At 40.8% G+C, this 24,342-nt stretch overlaps 1 protein-coding gene across 5 annotated transcripts in view; it reads right to left on the bottom strand.

The window, feature by feature from the left end:
* The window catches only part of Dip2c (disco interacting protein 2 homolog C), a 213,139-nt gene that overhangs the window by 107,762 nt on the left and 81,035 nt on the right, over nt 1-24,342 (bottom strand). For all 5 annotated transcript variants that reach the window (XM_023701324.1, XM_023701327.1, XM_023701323.1 and 2 more), the window contains 8 exons: nt 18,015-18,125; nt 9,563-9,686; nt 9,117-9,226; nt 8,628-8,730; nt 7,237-7,301; nt 6,414-6,507; nt 6,154-6,273; nt 4,609-4,723 (listed from right to left, as the gene is read on the bottom strand). In XM_023701324.1, the coding sequence (XP_023557092.1) occupies nt 4,609-4,723; nt 6,154-6,273; nt 6,414-6,507; nt 7,237-7,301; nt 8,628-8,730; nt 9,117-9,226; nt 9,563-9,686; nt 18,015-18,125 (842 nt within the window). The remainder of the gene's footprint in view (nt 1-4,608; nt 4,724-6,153; nt 6,274-6,413; nt 6,508-7,236; nt 7,302-8,627; nt 8,731-9,116; nt 9,227-9,562; nt 9,687-18,014; nt 18,126-24,342) is intronic.

Genomic DNA, 24,342 nt, shown 5'->3' with positions numbered 1-24,342 from the left:
CAAGCAATGGCCGTGACTCATCCACATGGCTGACACTGACAAAGGTTCTACAATCTGAGGTACAGGATCTCAGGATAAATCCTGAGGGTATTTCACTGACCTTATCAGACCCAAAAGCTACAACTCTTGTTGTATAGGTCCTGCTTTACCTTGGTCTTAACCATCCAGCAGAAAAGTATAAAAACAAAATATAAGAAGTAAAGCCATGTTGTTATGTTGAGCTATAAGCAGAAGACTCAATACTATTATGGACTACTGGACTCTTTTAGAAGATTTTGCTGAGTTTACATACCTATAATATTCAAATAACGGAACTTAACAAAAAAACTGTATACAGATGAATGTCCATTTTGTATCTGTGTATTCAAAGTGGTTAGGACAGATATATAGTTACATTCTCTTAATGAATAGAGTGACTTGTTCTAATGGTGTTTGTAAATAGGATTTCAAGTCCGCATCTTGCACAGCAATTAACCACTAGGAAGAATGTATGCAATGTGTTAATTATTGAAACTGTCCTACCAATTTGATTTGAAACTGTGTCATTGCTATTTATCAATAAAATTATGGGAAAAAAAAGAAACAACATACAAAAAATAAATAAAGTTCTTTATGAATTCTAAAAAAAAAAAAAAACCTGGCTTGCACAGCTGACTGCCCTCTATAAGTGTGCTTGAGTGGGGGGCGACAGGTGCGCACACCAAAGCTAAAATGGCTGCTGTACTTCTCCCTTTGGGGATGCTGAATAAAATGTTTTGTTCTCGAGTTCTGACATATTAGGTCAAAACAAAAAAACCATATACAGATGAATGTCCATTTGCAAACTGACATATTAGGTCAGATAGGAAATCTTCTATTTGTGGTATCATATTTGCATTTAAAAAACTTTCAAAACATAAAGTAGTTTGAATTTTGTATTTTCAGATTAGGGGTGCTTAAACTGAGTATGAATAGTGTTTAAAAATTACTAATACCTGGCTAAAACTATGAAATCAACAGGGAAGTAGTAAGCAAGGCTTACAATGAAATTGGTCTTATTTTTATAGCCTTTTCTTATTGTACCCAATAGCATACTATCACTAAATTTCACCAATGTGGCTATGAAACTCAAGTACTAAGTTAGAAGCTGTGGACATGTAACACCAGTTAGTAGGTACAGACACACGTACATGAACTCCCATTTACGGACCACATGAGCTACAGAAGCAGCAGTCCCTCTGACAGGCCAGGGAAGGTAATTTTATTTATGTCTGTAGTTCACTGATATATTCTCCAATTATATGGATGATTAATACACTTTCCCTCTTGATTAAAATAAGTAGAATCATGGCAGAAGGGAATAGAATAAGGCAGAGTAGGCAATTGATTCCTTCAAGAAAATGAATGTCTTGATTAAAAAAAAAATGGTTTTGATGAATCACCAAGGGAAGACCATTTTATCAGAGTCTGAAAACAGAGTATACAACAAAGATTATAGAACATGGGTGTGGAAAACTGAAAAGGACACAAGCTGGAAAGCAGCAAAAGAGGAAAGAAAGGAACAAGAGGTCTTAAGGCACATTATCAACGGTACAAGTACCTGTGGCAGAGGCAATACTCTGTGGTCCCCACATTAGGGTAGAAGTGGAGATGATGCATATCTATATGGAAGAATATTATGTGGGCATGAATAAAGGTACAAGATTTAAGCTCTGTAGAGTTCTATCAGGCTATAGTCTCTATTTCTTAAATACTCATAAAAACAAGATTTACCAATAAAACATGCCATCTTTTATTTCTCTGTTTTGAGGATGACTATGAAAATATTGCCAAGAGCCTTGGTATGGGGACTCATTTCCGACATCAGGGCCAATGCTGAATCCTAATCACCTAATGGCTTCCAAAACCACTCAGGAAAAACATAAAGGGACTGTAGACAATCAGGACCAAGGCAACCTTCCCTTGGGCCCTCACAAACAGAAAGTAGGTGGGACTGGTGAGGAATGCAGGCCTTCCAGCACTCTGCACAGCAAAGCATCTGTAGTCCAGGTGACTATGGTCACTAAGCAGAGAGTGACCCTTGGCACTGAGAAAGGAGGATGTGCCACAGAAGGATCAGCTATGAGAGGTCATTTTGCTTAATCTGTAGCCACTGAACAAAATCCTACATAATCCTAAGGAAAAATGTAAAGTGAAATCAGGTCTACACTGCATCACTTGGATTTTCATGGGAAGCAGTTCAGTCTCAGTTTATAGGCAGGCATCGATTTAAAACAAACAAACTTAAGGTATTTCCTATCAGTTAAGACAAGCAAGTAAAAAAATCTCTGCTGTACAACCCACACCTACTCGTTCCTAACCACTCAATGTCAACTGGCTGGAAACATGGATTCTGTCTAATCTCTATTTCCAGAGACTACAGGAGATGTGCCTGTGGGAGCTGATGATAAACGGTAGCCTGCCAAGAAGATAAACGCGTGACAGCGTCCATTTAGTGCTGTATGTTTGTATCACTTTTACATTATTCTCTCCTTCCCACGGATAATTTCCATCTACAAAACTTATGATAGCTCCTTTCCAGTGGCTGCAGCTTCTTGCTGCAGTGGTCCCCGAGCACCCAGGAAACACAGTCAGCACAGGACAATGCCGTTGTGGCATGCAGGGGGACCTGGCAGAAACCAGAGGTTTGAGTGTGAGTGACAGTGTCCAAGAAGACATCTACTATGTTCACTCCTTCAACAGCAAGGGATGAAGTTTGTTACAAATGAAGAGAAGGAATAGAATTCCAGAGGCTTATTAAATCTTTGCAGTAAAACTTGCTCAGGATTAGAAGGTAATATCGTGATTGTTCCAGTCACAAACCTTTTCCATCTCAACTCATCATCTTTAATAGCAGTTCAACTTCAGGAAAAGAAAAAAAAAAAAAAAAAAAAAAAAAAAAGCGGGATTGACACAAGCTAGAGGACAATATGCCAAGGAAGACATTTGGCAAAAATTCACCCAAGATGGTAACATTTAAGAGGGTACTCAAAATACATGGTAAATGTTTAACTTTATTTTTTTTTTAATTTTTTTTAAAATTTGTGTGTGTGTGTGTGGCCAGCTCAGCCCACCAGGGGGCGGGGCTGGCTGACATGTGGTGCTAGGGGATTGAACCGCGGTCCCTGGGCTTTGCTAAGCTTGTTCTAAGTAGGTGCTTTAGACCACTGAGCCATCTCACCAGCCCCAATGTTTAACTTTAAAAAAAAAATTATTATAGTAAAATGTACACTGCCATAATCTCCCTCAAAACATCCCCTACCTTCAATATACTGCTCCCACCACACTCGGCGCTTTGTGAAACAATCCTCTTTCATGTCTTTATAAGGAGTGATAAAAAATGTGGTAAACACTGCTGCTGAATACCATACAACAAAAAAGCAGGCTTGTGGAAATGTGGTCCATCCTCATCTACCTTATCCACCACACCTGGCACCATGCAACTCCTGACAGACTTAATTTGTGGTTCAACTAAAATTGAAAGTGGCTTCTGCTACTATACAGATTTTCAATTTCTTAGCCATTTCTGGCCAATAATATATTAGCACTACTATCTAAAAGCATCCATTTTTCTGTCTAAGGAAACTTCTAGTGCATATTTTTGAGTAGCTCATATCTTTTTTTATATAGAGCAGAACTTGTGTACTTTGTATTTGAAGTTTTCTATGTCATCCATTCTTATAATGAAGTACACCATGAAATAAACCTAGTAAGAGATGGAACCCCAAAATACAGAAAAATAAGACCTGTTACAAATGTCAAATATTTTTATGATGTAGCCAAGTTTTTCTTACATTACTATTGATATCTGAGAGGTGAAAGGATTGACAGCCAACTGCATCCAATGACAGTGATCAAGACAGCCTTCCTTGTATCTACCTTTGAGACTATGTACTATGTTCAAAACTTTTCACCTCATTCTGGCAAAATAACACCTCTGCATCCCATAACCATTTCCCACCATGCTGTTCTTGGGCAGGCTAGAGTAAACTATGACCAAGAATACTGTGAAGAACATCGAATTTGGCAAAAGCACCTCTGGAGGCCGGACACTCAGGCTGGGAGGTACCTGGTCATCACAGACCTGAAAGCCCCTTGGACCTAAAAGCCCCTTTAAATTCTATCATACTGCTCAAAAGCTCAGAAAGCAGTGTTTTTTAAGGTTCAGCATCCAGAGGGCAAATACTGAAGAGGACAAAAAATTCATGTCAAAGGGTATATGCTGTGTTACAAAAATCTCACCTCATCCAATATTACTCTGTTTCATCCCCAAAGTAAGCCTGAAGCTGAGAAGGAAATGAACATCACTAATTTGTAAGGATAAAATATTACTGTTATTCACACTCTCAGATGAGAGTTTTACCAGCCCAGGAGTTATAATGAACCTGTATAAAGTATGTCTTCCTAACTAAATTATTTAGATGATTCAAAGAAATCTACACATCTAAGAGAAAAAATAAACTCATCTTGAGAAGATTAGGTCATGATTCTTACACTAAGCATCAACTCTTAAGATTTCCATGTTGCATAACTGCGGAACATGGATAGCTTAACTCTAGGCCATCTACTTTCACTGACATGACCCAGTACCTGCGGATGGCCACAGTGAGGGCCTCTGGAGAGCTGGCACATGGACAGATGACCTCCTGCCGAAGGCCTTTACTCTGGAAGACATTGAGAAACGCATCACAAGAAGAAATAGACCCTAGAGGGAGAGAGGGACAATGATCAGACAGTGGCAGCACAGTACCCTATGATATAAAACAGTTTTGAAGTCAGGATTTGAGCACAAATGGAGTTAGGCAGCATGGAGAGATAATTTAGTTAATACAATTTATTATTTATTTTAATATGAAAGATCATATTCTCAAATTTACAGGACTCAAAAATTTTAAAAAAGGAGCTTCTACACTTAAGACATACTATAGATATATTGTGTGACTGATAAAATTATGTTACTGAATTTTCTGGAACCATTTTTATGATTTAAGTTTCAAGAAATGCAGAAATCTAAACTAAATAAATAAAATTTCACTCTGTATTAACTCGAAGGAGAATAAGGTACTATAACTATTAGGAAGATTTTAAAACCCTACTTTTCAATACAGATTTACTTTGGTTTATACAAGATATATTATTCTGTAGAGAAATAGATTAAAAAACAATTATCTATTGAATTATCTCACACTGATACAATTATTTTACAAATGAAAGAGTCATTTATACAATTAAATTATGTTTCTAAGCTCATTTTGGTGTATCAGGCATTAAGGAAGGGTGGAAGGGCATGCTGCCATAGGTTATAAATACCTATGCTGCACAGTTGACAAACGTGGCCAGAAACATCCTTTCCATTTATTTCATTCATTTGCTTAGCTTCTGGCTTTACATACCCTTCATAAAAACAGGCTAGGTAGCTTCTTGTTTCAGTTGATTATAGTATTTCTTTTTTTTAGGGAAGGATCTACAGGGTGTTCAGGGTCTCACTACTAGATCTGACTCATAGTGATCCACCTGTTTATAGCCTCCCAAGAGCAGGGATTATAGGCGGGCACCACCACGCCCAATTTCAATTGCTGTCTCTGTGTGCCCCAGGGGCGGGGCCAGCATGGCAGACCCAGGGATCGAAGCCCTGGCCCCTGCACCTGATTACAGTATTTCTTAAGGTGTGTTAACAATATTCTGTAAAAGTGCTAGACTGTTTCACCTCGGTATATTTTGTTACAGGATCTGATAATGATGTTCCAACAAAAATGACAGATTAATTTACTAACCAATAAAACTATCATTAGACCTTAAAATAATAAGGTAGGAGTCACTTCATTTCATCCTCATAAAAATTTATGATTTGGGTACTATCTTATAGCTGGTAAAATAATACTAGAAAAGAAAGCTGCTGCATAGAACTATGCTGTCTTTCTTTACCTCAGGACTACAGTCTACAAACACCTAGTTTTTAATCATTCTGCTACTTTACCTTTAGGCTACAGTGAATAATACCAGTTGATTATTTCAAGGCAACTTTTTACTGCAATTAAGATTACAAAAAGACATCAAAGCACAAAGAATGACACCTGGAAAACAAGGAGATCTATGCTTGCTTTTCTTTCAAGTTATATTGGACTTGTCACTTACAGGGATTTGCTCCATCAGCCACTATTAACATTCGGAGAGAGGAGAGATTGACGTCTCTTTGATCTCTGTGGGCTACCAGTGCCCAGTGCATATCCCTTGATTTCACACAAGCCACCTTTGCTACAAAGAAAAGCACAAGTTAACACATGTCACCATCAAACTGTCCAATACTGAAAAGGAGAGGTCATCGTGATTCATGGGGAATGGCAAACCATCTTCATTTGTCACAAAAAGTCCAAAGAGCCGCAGGGGAGACCAACCTTTGTACTGGCAGACTTTCTGGATCCAGGAAAGGGGGTTCACCTTCATCAGCGAGTAAGGGATACTGATCACATGCATCATGTTCATGACACTCTGAAACCAACAAATACACACAAGAGGTAAGTAAGGCAGCTTAAATATTACATGAGATCTTAAGAGTAAAGGAAAAAAGACTGAAAACTATCATGATTTGAAACAGATGAAAATTTTAAGTAGATCCAAAATGCCTTAAATAAGGTGAAATTCTCCAGTAGAAGTGCCCCTAACTGGCACTGTCATCTCTCACCAACTGACATTATCAATGATTAGACAAATCTCTCTACAACCTGTGCAGGACTTTTATCTTCAAAGGCAAGTTTGTGGAAATCCTTCCCCCTTGTAGAATAATAGAACAGTAGATCCCTTAAATATTCATAAGTTCTGACTCAGAAAATAAGCACTTCCTAGCAAGATTAGATGTAGAGAAAAGTGACCCAAGCATGAATAAGACATTAATAACATAACTCTAAAATCTCAAAAGCCAAAAGTGGAGGAAGAAAGTGAACTCCACATGACTCTTTAGAAGGCTGGTTCTATAACTCTCACCTTGATAGGTGGCTCCAGGACTCAAGCAAGTAGCTAGTAAAAACAACTGCTCCACTGGGCTGTTGAAAGCTACCTCAGCCAGCAACTTAGGGCCCCTAAAATAGATTTTCTTCTTCCTATTATGGGACAAAGGAACCTACCTATGCCACTCCACACAAAAACCAAAATTTGAGTGCTGACACTGAACACATCTGCCAAACACAAAGACACACAGCAAGGCACGTAGGGCTTACTTACCGTTAGGATGCCGTGCCATAGTCCAACATCCTTCTTGAAGTCTAGCACATTCACAATGGTTTCAGCTGCATAAGAAAAAGAGGCATGACATTGCAATGAAGACCTAATACCACCTTAGGGAGTAATCCTGGGTCTTGGAAGAATACTATTTCAATTCATTGTCATAGAAATTCTGTAGCCATCAGTCAGACCACTGGAAAGTGCTATCCAGACCTAGTGAATAAGTGAATATTCTAACACAGAAGTGAACAGAAACAGCTACTCATACTATGTCTTAGAAACAGATCTTTTCCTTATTTATTTTTTCCCTCCTTTCCCTGGTGCTTTCTCTTCCAAACAGAATTCATTTCCCCACTGCGTCTCTCCCAGAAAGAGAAGGACATGGTGCTATCAGCTTGCCTTGCATGGGAAGGAGGAAGTTCATTTTCAACAATACCTGAGTCTACAAATGTTTGACTGAGAACAGTGGGGCTTCAAAGGTGGGGCTGGGACAATAAAGCAAGTGAGATTTGCAGAGCCAGTGATTGAACATTCCAGGATTATTTGGAGCATGTCTTTAGAGAGCAGGTCCTATTGTGGCTATGCCCCTGCAGAGGAACATGGGTGACAGCCAGAGGGTACAAGGCATTTGTTTCAACCCGTCCTTCTCTGGGTCCAAATGACAGTTGTTACCATGGTTACTTATGCTCACTCTACCTTTCCGCCTGCCCCTTGGGGAGAAAACCATCAGTTCACCAGTTTTCTTCACCGTGGAAGTCCATATAATAGAGGCTAGAAAACCTACCCCCCAGAGATTCTCATGCATTGGGCAGGAGTAGGGCAAAGTACGGGCATCTTTTAAGCTTTCAAAGATATCCTTATGTACAGCCAGGAAGGAATGTTCATTGTTATGGACCATGAACTGTCACAGACCAAATTATGTACTCTTCATGTGAATGTGTGTGGCAACAGAGCTTAAAAAAATTTTTTTTTATTATTATTTTTAAACAAGGCTTTTAAAAGGGTAACTAATATCAAATAAGATTCTAAAAGTGGAGCTGTAGTCAGCACCCTTGTAGAAGGGGAGAGCAACCTCTCTCCCAGGCACACACACAAGAAAAGGGGAGGTGAGTGCAAAGTAAAGGAGCCAGCACCCTGCAGGGAACCAGCTCTGTCAGCCTGTGGTTTTGACCTTCAGTCACAGGACTATGTCTGGGGTGCGGCCAGCCAGTCTGGTAGAACTGTTGGATAATGGCTAATAGCCAGCAATTAAGTAACATTTAGCTGAACAACACATTCAATAACTTGTGCAGTTATTAGGGGAAAAGCCAAGAGAGGTCTCCAGCATGCACCCCAGCCAACAGGCTATCTCAGAGAACCAAGGTGCCTGGGAGGGTTGGTCTGGTCCACACCTTCTGTGTAACTGCATGCCTGTGTGAGCGCTTGGCAGTGTGTCAGCAGTGCGATCCTTGTCACAGTCACACCCAGCACGCTTCCATCCTTACACGTCTTGTACTGAAATGAGAAAGAGTGCACGGCAAAGTCATTCTGACAGAGTCTGGGTCCCCATCCATCAGCCTCTTAAAGTGTTTAACTCGCTTTTTTTTTTTTTTTTTTTAAGAGTAGGGATTGAACCCAAGGGCTCTGCACGGAGTTCCATGTCCAGCCCTTTATACATTTTTAGATAAAGTACTGCTGTACGTCCAAGTGGGGCTTGAACTTGCAGTCCCCCCCCCCAGAGAGCTGCAAAGGCAGACACACACCAGCGAGCCTGGAGAGCCTGGAGGCTCGCGCTCTTGGGGACGCTCTGCGTCTCGTTCTTCTGGCACTGATGTCACGATGAGAAATACATGTCACTTCCAAAGAACAAGCCTCGGCCCAGAGGAGGGAGACAGACTCACCTCAATGTAAGCAGTGTCATTATTTGCATCTTTGATGTGAGGGAACCAATCTCGAGGAGGTTTAGACAGGTGTTTAGATTCCGTAACAAACCACAGAAGCTTTGGCCAACCTTGGAAATAAATGATAAATTCCTTCAAGGAGTACCCAGAAAAGACTGCAGATTTTCTCTTTCCCCCCACCTGACGCACTTTCAAACAATACCTCATGCTGGAAGAAATCCCTGGTGTTTCTCTGTCCTCAAATCCACAACATCAACAAAAGCACCCCCCAGCCACCAGCAGTCCTATCTTGTCACCCAGAGCTAAGGTCACACGGGTCATCAGAGAAACTGACACATGAGCAAATCTCTTTGCTGGAGCGGACCCTGCTTTCCCCAGGTGAGGAGCAGTCTTGGAAAGGACAGTAAGGCCTTGGGAAGTGCAGAGGCTCCCGGCACTTGGCGTACCTTTGAACTGCGGGATCTCTCCTGTTGGGCTTTTCGGCAGCCCTTTGTGGCAAGCATCACTAGTCAAGGCTACAGTAACTCCACAGCTGCCAAGCAAGAAACCTATCTGCTGACTCCCCGCATCCTGAGAGAGGGCGACAAAGACAGAAGAGTTAAAAAGCTGAGATATGGTTCCACTCTTGGCAAAACCCCTGCCTAACCTGAGACACTATGGATGTGAACTACCCTTCCTAAGGCCCTTTTTGCTTTTCTGAACACCAGAGATTCCGGGCAAGGGCTTGGGAGTCAGCACAAGTAGGTTCAAACACCAGCCTTGCCACTTGCAATCTGTGCCCCCCTGAGCAAGTTAGTTTTCTTGCTTGAACTCAGTTTCCTGAGATGCTCCAGTGGCACAACTGGTTAGTACACAGTACTTATAGAACTCAGTTTACTCATCTGCAAAATGGAGAAGGGGTAGCCATTCCCCACAAGTGCCTTTCATGAGACAAATGAGAGGAGTGTATGCAAAGTGTGCAGCACCTGGGTGGCACTTGGCTGGTCTCATTCCAAGTTTGCCATTGCCAGACGCGGTGCACACCAGTAAGCCCTGTACTGCGGAGGCTGAGGCAGGAAGATGCCAAGGTTAAGGCACATCTGGGCAACTGTGTGAGGCTCTGACTCAAAATAAAAAGGCATGCTGGGGTAGCTCAGTTGTATAGTTGGGTTCCACCCAAAGTGCTAGAAAAAAAAGAAAAGTTTATCGTATTTGCCTCTGATCCTTCTTTAACTATATAACTATGATTGTAAGACATAATTACTGTGGAAAACAGAAAGGATCTAAAAATATCTTGGATTGAACGTATTAAGAGCAAGTACCTAAGTTTTAAATACCCAAGACCAGAAATGTAGCTAATACAACAGATGGAGCAGGTGCAGGAGACACAGCCATTTTCAATCAAAGGAACGAAGGCCCAGGCCACTTCTACCCTGTGCACATGACATCTCCACGAACTAACAAGAAGCCTCGGGCTCCAGAACTTTGACTCCGCCGACAGAAAGTTCAGGAAGCTGCCCCACAGCCCTGAATCTGGACTGTCACGCCTGAGCAGAAACCACAGGTGAGGCTTTGCAGGCTGCAGCAGCCACAGGGACTGCCACCTGAGCCAGTCTGATTACCTACTTTCTTCAGCTACTCACAGAAAGCAGCCCAGTCAGTTCAACTCAGTTCCTTTATTTCCTTGGTCATATCAGCTCTGCTCCTTGTAAATGTTTAGTTCACAAAATAAAATGAAAGCTCCAAAGTAGGTGACATGCCTAGAACTAAAAACATCAGTAGTGCATGAGTCACTGTGCACTCCTCAGATAGCTCTCATGAGCCCCAGCACAACCTGGGCCTGGCTTGAGGACTTCATTGGGCCATGTCTTGCCACCAGAAAACCACAGAACAACAGATAGTGCTTGCACCTGCACAAATTAAGTAGCATCAAAACTTTAAAGCTATAGTCTTTCAGGTGCTCAGTTCACGCTTTTCTTAGTGCAGAATCATGATGGGCATACATCCCTTTACATAGAATTTTACAAAGCAATAGCACCCAGTAAGGAGGCCTGAGCCTCAGCAGAGGGGGACAGCCCCACTTCTGGAAACATTCCTTTAGCGCTTTTCCCTCTGGCAATACATTCTTAGGTGAAGCTGCAATCAGGTATGGTAATGTGAAACTGATTACCACATTAGCAAAGCTGCCACTCCACAGAGGTGAAGGAGACAGGTGGGACTCCATGGGCATCAGCAGCAGGAGGGGGCTCTCTCCTGATATGTGAACAGCACACTGAGTCAGCAGGTATGCATTGCAGCTGTCTCCCAGCAGGGAAATGTTGGGGTCAGAAGGACAGCTGTGCACAGCATCCACAGAGACATGGGCCAGAGGGCGAACCACTCTGACCTTGGGCCTCCTGGCCACAAATCCTACCATTCTTAGACCTTGTCTTAACATGGGTACATAATTTAACGCACCATGTAATAAATGCAGGCACATAAAAGACTCCTAAAATATAAGAGTTTAGAAACTATGTGGATTGGAGAGGGAGCAGAAAGCTGCTACACACACAGCACAATGTGTGGTCCTCAAACCTGCTCCTCTTCTGCCTCTAAACAACCCTTCCCAAGGACCACTGGCAGGAAGACCTCTGTGCCCAGCCCTGGGCAGCCCTGTCAGGGCCAACACTTAACCATGGCAAATGCTATGTCCCTGCACCACAGTCAGTCCCACCTGGAGTCTTGCACACATAGCCCTCAGCAAAGACAGAAATGAGCCATCTGGCCCAGGCACACCAGCACCAAATCCAAAGGGAAGGGAGTTCTTCATGGGCCTCACAGATTCTGCACATGGCCCTGAGGTCAGGAGTCCAGGCTACATTCCAGGCCAGCACCAGTAACTTCCCACAATCCACAGGGTCCCTCTGCTGTCCCTGGCAAGGTTGCTGCTGCCTCCCTTTGGCTGGATCTTTAGCCCAATCTCAGAAAGAAAGTCAATAAAAAAGAGTCTTCCAAAAACCTGCACTCTGACCATGACATCTTTTTCCATGTGCTTTCTCCTTAAAATTAGGCATATTCGTGGTAGGCAGTTTCTTTCTCAGATATATGCTAACACAGTATACGCTCCCACATACCCTGAGGGAGGCGTGGCCAAGCGTATGCACCCACCACCTCCTCAGAAATACTGTCGCCAAAGATGGTGGACGACCAACCTTCTATCACAAAGTCTTATTAATGACTCATTTTGTCTATTGAAGAAAACCTTGAGTTCAAACCTTTCTCGATCTTTCTCCAACTAGCTTTGCCACTTTCTAGCTATGTCCTTTCATACAGCTGCTCTCACAGTACAGCCTCAGAGCTCACTGGACTAGACAGGCCAGTGCAGGTATGTCACCAGATGATCACCCACCCTACTCCTGCCCAAGCCACTCAAAAAGCACCAGTCATTCACAGGAGGATTCTCTAAGAAGGCAGCATAAGCTCAGGAAACATCACCTGCCATGAACGCATTTCAGATTTGCAGCCCTACAACTACCAGTGTTTATTCAGTTCATTCTTTGCCTACTCAAATTGCTGGCTCAACAGTTTGTTGGCGCTCAGGAGATGATGTTAGATAATAATGGAAGGGAGAGATGAACTTTAAAAGCATTACTCTGCAGAATCAACACAAAATACCACAGACAGATAAGTTTAAAGATAATTATGGTAATGCAACCAGAGGAACGAGGAAACTGGCAAAACAAAATTTCCTTACCAGTAACAAGAAACTTAGGAATTACTGTATTTTGCCAATCAATCTTAAGTATAATAATGACATTGTTGAGACACACAAAGATAAGAGAAAAGGAATAAGAAACCTTATGTGCCCATCATTCAGCATCAACTATTACTATTCAGCTAGTCTGACCTTCTTATCTTCGATACACATGTATGGAAAGACCGACAGACAAGTATCCACACCTAGGAAGTGCCCCCCACATGAGCCAATGTGGTGTGGTCAATAAACATGGTGATTGTCTTGCTTACTTTTCTATCACTGCTGGGACAAAATACCTGACACCCAAGATTAAAGAAGGAAATGTTTATTTAGCTCATCTTGTAGAGGTTTCAGTCCATAATCAGCTGTTTCCAAGGTAGAGTGGTACATGCTACAGGGTAGTAGTTTATGGGGGCAGAAAACAGCAAAACAGCAAGAGCAAAAAGGGAGAGCAAATCTCTTTCCCTGCCTTAAATTGCATTCACACTATGTGCCCCAGGGCGGGTGTAAGCTCTCATACTAATAATCCCAGAATTAAATCTTGAATCAATCACAAACTCTGTAAGACCACCTTGCCCCATGACTGCATGAGGGCTTGTGGGGGGACATCTAGATGCAAACCATAACAGAGACTATTTAAATTTTAACATTTAGCACAATAAAAGACACACTGCCATTCATCTCCCTTAAAATATTCGCTCCTGTCTCAACATTCTAATCCCACTGTTTTTGTCACTTTTTTTTTTTTTTTTTGTCACTTTTGAAGCATTTCAGTAAATCCTCTTTATTGAGCGTCTCCAGGGCCTTTGTTGTGGCTGCCCTAATGTCCTGAATTGATCTGAAATGCTTATTAATTCCCAGATCATTCTGACTTTGGGAAAGAGGAAGAAGTTGCATGGGGCCAGACCTGGAAAATAAGGTGGATGAAGACACCAGGTAATGTTTTTATGAGCCTACTGTCCACAGGACCAAACTGGGCAGGAGTGTTTGCTGTATTTTTTTAAAATCCCACACCATGAAGATAACTTCAAAAGGGCTTCAGAAAGTGGCAAAACAATGGGGTGTTCCAAGCAAAGAGGCATATTTTAAGGAGGTTTAGGGGCAATGTGTCCTTTTAATTGTAATACATTATTTTAAACATTTAAGTGTATCTCCCTGGCCTCCGTGTGTCTTTTGATCACACTGCACACACTTACACACACACACACACACACACACACAATGAGACACCCAGCCACGTGTACACAAGCTACAGAAATCAGTGCACATACAAGTGCATTCAGACATACGGCATACTTGTGTACCACACACTTCTGAACAGAGACAAGAACAACCCCTCCCACACTGGCGGCAGTGCCCTCCATGCACATTCCACTCTTCAGCAGCTTCATCCCTCCTCCCTGCTTCACAGATTTCCTTTATCAAAATGCCACCGTGAGCATTCACATAAAGTCATAAGCATGTACCAAGACATTCACATCACTCCTTTTAGAGGTCTCACTTACTATTTATTATTATTACTATTACTATTTTATAATACTAAGGATTGAACCGAGAGCCTTAGCATAGAGCTACATCTGCAACTCTTCTCATTTTTTCCTATTTTGAAGTAGGATCTCATAAGTTGCTAATTTGCCACTCTCCTGCCTCAGCCCAGAGTTCTGGGATTATACACATGAGTCACCTCTGCCTGACAGAGGCTGCACTGTAATTGAACATTTCAAACCTTTACTGATGCCAATAAAAAATGCCTTAAAATTCTAAGAAGCAATGGGTCATTTCCGGAATGAAGAAGAGACCCGCTCTGCATGTCTCTGCAGAATGCAGGAGACTTTCTGCAGCTGCTTGAGTTGGAATAGAAAGCTTGGGATAGTTAGGACAGCTTGGGGTGATCCCCAGTCCCTCTGGCTAAGAGGACCAATACTGCACAGTCCAACCCCTTACCCTGCCACCTTCATTCCCTAGAATCCTAACATGTGACTCATTTGTTCACTTTAGGAAAGGTTCCCAGTTGTCCCTGAAAGCTGTCTGTTTTCTGCAGCATTTGCCTAGCCCAAGTTACCAGCAAGCAAAGTCAACTCAGGATGTATATTCCCTCAGGAAATATTCTGGCAAAGAGAGGATGCAGAAGGAAATCCAACACTTTTCTTCAGGCAAAGCTCATTTTCTATGATACTTTGGTAACTAAGATCAAGGCTACCAAATGGGGTCTGTCACTGTATCCTGAGAGGGGAGCAAGCTGTGCAGCAGGTGGCTCTTCAGTGGTTTCCCATGGACTGAGGCATGCAAGGCGTCTGCCATACACCTAAGCTTTCCCTCCTCTGCCCTGTTTCTCCAGTGCCTTCTGAGCACACAGTGCTTTATGAGCCATCTCATGTTCCAGGCCAATCTCATTCTATGCAGAGTAACTCCAATGATTCCTCTGTAAGTACATAAGGCTGTTAGTGAGAAGGTGACTATCAGGTCCTTACATGGCAGAGTAAAGCCTTGCCCTCCCTCAGACGTCACTGCTATACTTTCATGCTTATATACTGTTAGGAGGTGTCTGGTGCATTTCAAATGGACCACTTACATTTCTACCAAATAGGACCCCAAAGGTCCTTCTTTGTTATCCCTTAGCATCTTAAAAATAGGTTACAGTGAAACACTTCATGGCGCAGATAGTGCCTACTTGAATTTTTATATGTCTGCCTTGGTGGTTTTGAAATTATGCATTACATTTCAGGTAACAGTAGTGCAGTCTGCCATCTGAGACCAGTGCGCATATGTTCATTGGAAGGTCCCCACCTGCTTCATTCAAATGGATGTTCTATGTGAACTGGCCTGGTTTGTAATATGCTAGGCTATGCCCTAAAAATAGATCGGTCTAAACTATGTAATGAGAAAAGGTTTGTAATTGTTACTAATAATCACTGTATTACAGTTTAAATCTAAAATGTGTGCAGAAGTCTAACACGTCCAGAGGTGAGGCTCTCCAGAGTGGACTGAAGCATGGGGTGCTGTACACATCAGTGGGTTCACCCACTGATGGGTTCACAGCTGAATGTGCTACTAGGAGGTGAGGGCTGGTAGGGGTGCATCACTGGGACAGCCCATGAAGGGTGGATGCCCTGGCTCCCGCCTTCTCTCTGCCTCCTGGCTGCTACAGGTGAACTGCTTTCCCCTACTGGCCTCTACTGTGCCATTTTGCCCTAGAGAAGCCAATCCTGGATTGAAACCTCTGAAAATGTGAGCCAAGTAAACTGTGCATACTTTAAGATGCAGGTGTTTGCTATTTTGTCCCAGTGGTGGGCACATGACTAGTATGGATGGTAAATGTTACATCCCTAATTACTGAGCTTCTGACTGAGAACTAGCCCCACGGGCACATTAGCCCACACTGCCACCCAAACGATCCCTTTACCATTACTTGAGCCTCTGTCTCTAAACCTTGAGCAGCTCCTTTATTTCTAGAAGGTCTCTGCCCATGGAAATACAAGAAGACAAGGATCATGTATTTCAGAATTAAGGCAATAATAGTGCTGAAAGAACAGCCACTGACAATCACAGAACTTGGGAAGATTGAGAAGGATTTTATGAAGTGTCTACTGCACATGTAGAGTGGTGGTACAAACCCCCCTAGAAACTAGGGGTGAGGGCTTACAGCCCTGCCTGACATTTGCCCATGCTTATAAAACCAAGAAGAAAGTGCTTTGGCTTTGTATGTAAGAAATTAAAACGACAACCTCTTTGTCTCCATTTGCAAAAGGATTCTCATGTTCTCTCCCTTCTCATATAAGAGCTGAGTTTGAAATATGAGTAGATAGCCCATGATAGGCCTTGAAGAGTGGCCCATGATGCTCTCTGCAAGGCAGCAGAACATTCCTTAAGCTGTGAATCAATACCTTTTAATTTTAGTGAAGTCACAAAAACAGATGGGAGTGTCTTTGGGAATTCTTAGTGGCTACATGGAATTACTGTGTTTCAAAGGAGAAAGAGTCATTCCAGTTTGCCTTCCAGATGCACTAAACGAAGCCAGGATGACATAAGGGCAGCAGTGGCCAAGGGTACATTCAGCTCAGGTGTGTCCCTGGCTGTGGCTCCCTCTCCTCCTATAGCTCCAATGGCCCTGCCACATTGAGCGCCACATCCAGCACCTCCATGTGGCCCTCTGCTTGCCTTTCTCCCAGATACTGTAGGCCTGCTGCACAAAAAAATGAGCAAATCACCCCATGGGCTGAGTGCTGCAGATCAGCAAGAAGTATATGATTCTACTTAGTTTCTTTACTCTGCATTCTGTGGTAGCAGTAAATTAAGGTTAGTTATTCTGATTACAGAACAAGACCTGACGAATCCCAGGGAAACCTGGGACATAATAACATCAAGATATCTGAAAAACAATACCACCACTCACGACAAAACAGATTAAAAACACTATTATCATTTCTCTGACTTTGTAGGTTTTCTGATACCATGTAGCATGACCCCCTCCCATAGAACCGGGGATTGAATATAGAGCCTCTGTAATGAACTACATTCCAGTCCTTTCATTTATTTCAACAGTTTTCACAAAATTTCTGTTATCCAAAGTGAGCTCAAACTACAATCCTGCCTCAGCCTCCTGAGTGCTGAGATTACAAGCATGTGCTATCATGCCCGCAGCACTGAACACTGTTAACATAAGAATAGCTACCATAGCATTCTGCTAACAAGTATGGCTTACACTACACCTCTGGGAAAAAGCGCACTAGGCAGTTAAGTGATGCTGTGGCGTAACTAATTCCCTCTATAGAGAAAACAGATGGAAAACTTTTTGGAGCCTCAGAAACTGTGAGGATATGTCAGCACATCTTGATTAACATCCAGCTAAGATCAAAAGTCATTTTAGAAACTTGACTGAACAATGTTTCTGCCATGGTACTGAAGATTGAACCTACAGCCTTCACACTGAACTATATCCACAGCCCTTTTCAACATTCTGAGACAGGGTACTGCTAAATCACTAAGTTTCCCCAGCTGGGCTTAAATCTGCAATTCTCCTCCTTCAGTCTCCCAGAGTGCTGGGATTGCAGGTAGGTACCACCACACTCAGCTTCACCTTTATATTCCTACCCAACAGAACATTCAATTGCCACTGAAACATTCAATATTCAACATTCAAGAGTTCCTTATCTCAAACAATGAATGAATGTCAAACGTTTTACCTTTCTCGTGAGTGGCACTTCGATGGGTACAGGGACCACCTCAGCTAGCAGGCAGCCGTAGAAAGCAACCATAAAAGCAGCAGGGTCATTGTTGGGGAACACAAGTGCCACCTGGAAGAAGGGCCAGACAGAGAAAGGAATTCCAAGATTAACAGAGTCTCCCACTTTCTACAACCCTAGGAAGAATTCTTCTTTCCTCGGAGGACAAGATTAAACTCTAAAGAAGGAAGGATTCTGTAATAAAAACGGACTGCTCTACATAAAATGCATCTTAGTAAGAGGTATTTAGTAAATACCTTCCACTTTGTATGAATGACAATAACAGGGCCAGCCAGATAGCTTGGCAAACTAAGCACCCTGCTTAGGCGAGTCCAAGATGTGTAGTGAGACCCTGTACCAAATACATTAAAGAAAAAGACAATAACAGCTGTCATCTATAACTCTTACCTGAGTACAACAACTTTTATTTTTGCATGTTACCTTTCAAATCCATACTTAAATGAAATTATGGTGTACAAAGTAATTTTAATTTTCTACTATTTTCAATGAACTCTAAAAATAGTTCCTTATAATTGGATACAGTCATCTCAACTGTGATTAAATGGATGTATGATTACTCTACAGGCTGCTGAGCTAAGTGTCTGGCAGCTAGACCAAGTCAGCGCTTAATTCAGATCCCAGGGCACTTCTGAGCTCTTGCACTTTACATGAAATTTTGGCCTCTATTGATATTGACTTTAGTTTTCTCACATGAAAAACTAGAACAATGATAAAAACTGTATCTTCAAATTGTGTTAAATTTCAAATGAGAAAATGCATGTAAAGAACTTAACGTGATACCTGACACATCTCATGCATGAATGCTAACTACTAGTAGAAATACAGGTTATTAGTTATAGCAGTATCAGTCAACTAATGTTGTGTGTGCACAGGTTTTGGTCACTACCGTTGCAATTTTTCAATGAATAACTGCCTGTATGTGGCTTCCAGCCATCCATCCTCCATAAAGTTCAACCAATTTCAGAATGATCACGGAAAATATATATTGTCAAATAATGGATATCATTGCTCAATGAACCCTAACAGTCCTTAGAAGTAGTATATCTTAATGATGATCACTTTTCCATGTAATTGTTTAGTCTCTATAGCAAAACTCTCTTATTACCCTTACCTATCAGTGTTTTGGTATGTTCCATATTATTTGAATGCATTTTTAATCTGTTTGACAACATTCTCTTTTACATTTATTTAATCCAATTTCCCCATAACTTTTTAATTAACTTAGACTTAATTTTAGTAGCCATGCATTCTGAGAAATGTGTTAGGCAATTTTATCATTATGAAAATATTGCAGAAAATGCTTACACAAAATAAGATGGCTACAACTTTACCAGGCAATATAATCTTAGGAGATCATTGTGACACAGGCTGTTACTGACTGAAATGTTAGGTGGCTCATGAATGTATTTTGGAGTATAGTTAATTTATAGGGTGTTCCACTTGCTCTCCTGTGACCCCAGTCAATGCTCTATCTTAAGTAAAGCTTTCTATGCCTCGGTGTTAGAAAGCTACCTTCATCATATGTAGACTATCCTATTTCTGGATCCCACTGTGCTTACCTGGAGTTCCTCTCACACGTTGCTGTAGGCATTAGTGTCATTCTTATGAACACTTAAGTTAAACATGTTTTCATAAGCACATCAATCCCTTGATTTAGAACCTAGGTATCATTTTTGCTCTACTTTATTCTGGAATTCCAGTTATTTACCTTAAAAACGTTCTAATTAGAAGTTATTTTTAATTAATTTTATTGAAAAACAAATAGCAATGAAACAGTTTCAAAACCGATTAGCAGGACAGTTTCAATAATTAATACTTATATATTGTTGTCTTTGTAGTGTTTATAGTATAAAAACAAAAAACAGAAAAACAAGACCTACATCTGTCCAGAGACTTTCTGTAATGATCTGCTCCTTTTCCTGCACTATGAGATTCTTTTAATGCAACTCAAGATTTTCATTTGCTTTTATAGTAGCTGCATCACTTTCTTATCCTTTGTTCAGCTGGCTATATAATAAAAGGTTTGTTGCCTTTTTTAAAAAAAGAAGTTATTAATTTGAGTATATATCTCAATATCTAAGCAAGCAGGTGGCATATAATTACAATGGTAGCTGAGAAGGAAGTAGGCTGTACCCTAAATTTGGTCATACTGGCAAGTTAGCAATCTAGAATAACTGAAGAAACAAAATTAAATAAAATTATGAATTTTATGATGTCTTTTCCATATGACCTTCTTGTAGTTTATATCAACCAGATAGGGTAGAGAAGGAAGAAAAAGATTTATTTATGCATAGAAACCTGTCAATGAATTTTAAAGACTCCTTGAGTTTTGCACTAGCTACAAATGGTCTACCTTCATTTGACTGAGTGCTGACAATGTTCTTCAGATTGTGATCTGACAAAGAAACAATAGTCAATTAAAAGTTGGCAGGTTCCACTGCAATACGACTTCTTCCCCAGAAAGTAGACCAAAACCCTTGAGGAAGCTGACAAAACCATAGCAGAGAATGCACAGGACAAAGTTTCATTCAGAACTGGTGGTTGCACCCAATCATAAAGCAGTGAACACAGGCTTGTTAGTCCTCCCAGGAAACAATTCTGGAGCCTGAAGTCCTCATCAAGGTCAGACAAAGGAGAAAAAAAAGTGACATTTCCAGAGCCAGCCTGCGGAGCAATCCTCTCCCAAGAAGTGATTCAGGTAAGGCTCCTATCCTAGCAATCTGCGTCTGCTTAAAGGATGACTGATTTCATCCAGGATTTAGAATGTCCCCAGTTTACCACTATCTAAAAGATCATGATGAAAGGGCTGTATTACAGAACTTTGCAGAATTGTACTTAAATAAGATTAAATGTCATATTACAAAGTATAGTGGGTAAAAGCAGAATATAAAATTGTACACTACTGCATGCTCTCAACAATATAAAAGTAATGGATAGAAAAGGGTCAAATACCTAAAGGGTCTTTCAGAATCAAAATTAATTTTTATTAAGGGAAACTTTTATTTACTTTATTAAGTTTTCTTTTAATACCTGAATCAGATCCTGTTGCAGTGATAAAGCACACAAATGCTTCTTTACAAAAGTTTTTATTCATTCAATTCTCTATGTACTCTTTTATTGTAGCTAATTATCTAGAGCGCTTACACACACACACACACACACACACACACACACACACACACACACACACACGAAATTAGGACCTGAAAAGTCCACACTCCTGATTATGTGCAAGCCTTTAACACCCAGCTGACACCCATCTTCTCTCTAAACTTGCCTTCCAAGACGCTCCGTATACCTAGCTCTACCATCCAAGTGAGTGTTCTCTTTCTTCCTTTGCACACCACAGACCTTCCTTTTTGAGCTTCTCTTCACACTATTTCTGGTACCTGACCAAAAAAGCAACAGAATGACTTTTTTCTCCAAGAGGACTTCTCTGTTATTTTATGTATGTATGTATGTATGTATGTACATATGTATGTATTTTTCAGACCGGCCTTGCTATACAGTTCAGGCTGCCCTTGAGCTCACTTTATAGCCTAAGTTGGTCTGAAACTCACAGCAATCCTCCTGTCTCAGCTTCCCAAGTGCTGGGATTATTGTGTGTGCCACCACGCCAGGCTTGTTCAGGACAACTTGAACTTTCTTTTTTTTTTTTTTTTTTTTTGGTACTAGGGATGAAATTCAGAACCTTGCACTTGCCAGGCAGGAACTTATTATGCTGCTGAGCTATCTCCCCAGCTACCAGAAGACTTCTCCAATCCTATATACACCTCAAACGAAAACAACCTCTTTCTCCTCAAATAATTCAATCATATCTTTAACTATCTTTTGGGAATCTTTATCATTTTTATTTTTTTATTTTTTGTATTTCTGGAGATGAGAGTCTCAACTATGTTGTCCACACTGGCCTTGAACTCATCCTCCAGCCTCAGGTTCCCTCCTTGTAGCTGAGATTACATGTGTGTGCTATGATACTTGATTAACTTCTGGTTTAAATAAAAGCAAATTACCAAGGTGTCTTTTTTATTTTTTAAATTCCAAGCTTCTTAAATCATATGAGATACATCTTTTTATTTTGTGTCTGCCACTACAAAACTTTGAAACATGGCTTAATGAAGGCATTTCAGATGCCTTTGTTGAAGTTCCACAAGGTATTCTCCACAGAGAGAGCAGTCAGCCACAGGAAAAGTAATTTTACTTTTTATACTAAAACTGCAGGCTCATTATTGTTTTTTTTTTATAAATATTTATTTATTTTTATTTATTACATTTATTGTGTGTGTGTGTGTGGCCAGCTCAGCCCACCAGGGGGCGGGGCTGGCTGGCATGTGGTGCTGGAGGATTGAACCGTGGTCCTTGTGCTTTGCCAAGCTTGTTTCAAGTAGGTGCTTTAGACCACTGAGCCATCTCTCCAGCCCCGCAGGCTCATTATTGTGAGGAAAATATTTTATTGAAAATTGATTTTCAAAGAGGATAGAGAAACCTGTTCACTAGAAGAGGAGGTTTGTATCACTTGATTTCTCTAACATACGTGCTTCTGTAACAAAGAGTAGTACCCATGTGCCAGATATCATCCACATGAATAGTGTTTAAAGAAAAACTTCTAAAAGTAGCTCCTGAAGCCAAACCAATAATCTGTGTACATACCTTCTTTTATTAAAATTGTGTCTCTACCTCCCCAGTGACATCTTAGCTGAACACAAAGGACTTAAACTTCAAAAACTGAGGGGTTTATACTATGAAAGAATTTAAGAAATCACTAAGATTGTGAACCAAAATATGCATAAGGGTCATATTACATTATAATCAACTTTTATGGCACTAAAATATATGTAACAACATTATGATTTTAGCTGCTTTAGGGGTACAGTTGAATGGCATTAGGTACAGTCACACTATTGTAGGTTCATCAATAGGATCCATCTTTTTAAATTTATGTATTTGATACAGGCTCTTACTACACAGCTTGGACTCCTAGTGATCCTCCTGTTTTCAGCCTCCCCAGCACTGGGATTACAGGCATTCGCCACAGCGCCCAGACTCAGTCAACACCTCAGTGCACCTGTGGACAGGGCCAGCACTGCATGCAGTACCAGGGATCAAACCCTGGTCCCTGCACTTGCCTAGGCAGGTGCTTAGTCTGCTCAGCTATCTTGCTAGCTCTAAAAGGATCCATTTTAAGACTTCATTACCTTCCCAAATTGAAACTCTGGGCACCCAGCGGAAGGAAAAAGGCGCCCAAATTGAAACTCTGTCTTCATTAAGCAGTAACTCCTATTCCTCCTCCTCCAGCCCACGGCAACCTTTTTTTTCTCTGACAACCTCATTTAAGTAAAGTCACACAATACTTGTATTTGTGTGTGTGATTAGTGCTCTTATCTGTCTTCAAGGTTCATCCATGTAGCATATGGAAAGAAATTTCTGTTCTTTTAAAATTAAATGATTTTCTATTGAATGTAGGTATCACAGTTAGTTTTTTCAACTCATCTATCAAGAAATATTAAAATTCCTTCCACATTTTTGCTTTTACAGACAAGGCTGCTATGAACAAACATACAGATATCTGTTTGAGTGCTTATTTCAATTATCTTCAATCTATACCCAGAGGTGGCACTGGTGGGTGAAGCAGAAATTCCATGCTTAATTTTCTGAGGAGCCACTAACTATCTTTCACATGTGGCTGCACCTTTGGAAGCCACCACCAATGGGAGAAGATTCCAACTTCTCACATCTTTCACAAAGCTTGGTACTTTTTCCAAGTTTTGGGTTTTTGAAAAGATCCAATTCTTTTTATCTGATGTGATATTTTATTGTAATTTTTATTTGGAATTCTCAAATCAGAAATGATGAGCTTATTTTCATTTGCTTACAGCATTTTTAAATCTTTAGAAAAATATCTATTCAAGCCTTTTGCCTATTTTTTAATGGAAGAAGAGTAAAACAAAATTCTGCAACAAAATAAGACAATAACAATAGTTATTACAATGCATATTGTTATCTTTGAAGATTTTTTTTTAAATACAAGATTTTTTTAATTGGAATTTTTTGGTGTGGTTCATTTGTAGAATTCTTTATATTTTCCATTTTAACTTGTTATCAAATACTCGATTTGCAAACATTTTCTCCCAGTAGGTTGCCTTTTTAGTCCACTTGAGGGTGGGGAAGATGGCTCAGTGGAATAAGCGCTTCCCTGACAAGCTCAAGGACCTGAGTTCAATCTCCGGTTCCGCAAAAAAAAAAAAAAAAAAAAGGCTGCAAAATGAAA

Source organism: Octodon degus, unplaced genomic scaffold (assembly GCF_000260255.1).
Source record: "Octodon degus isolate 3935 unplaced genomic scaffold, OctDeg1.0 scaffold00133, whole genome shotgun sequence".
Classification (NCBI taxonomy): Eukaryota; Metazoa; Chordata; class Mammalia; order Rodentia; family Octodontidae; genus Octodon; species Octodon degus.
This window is presented reverse-complemented; position numbering and strand designations above follow the sequence as displayed.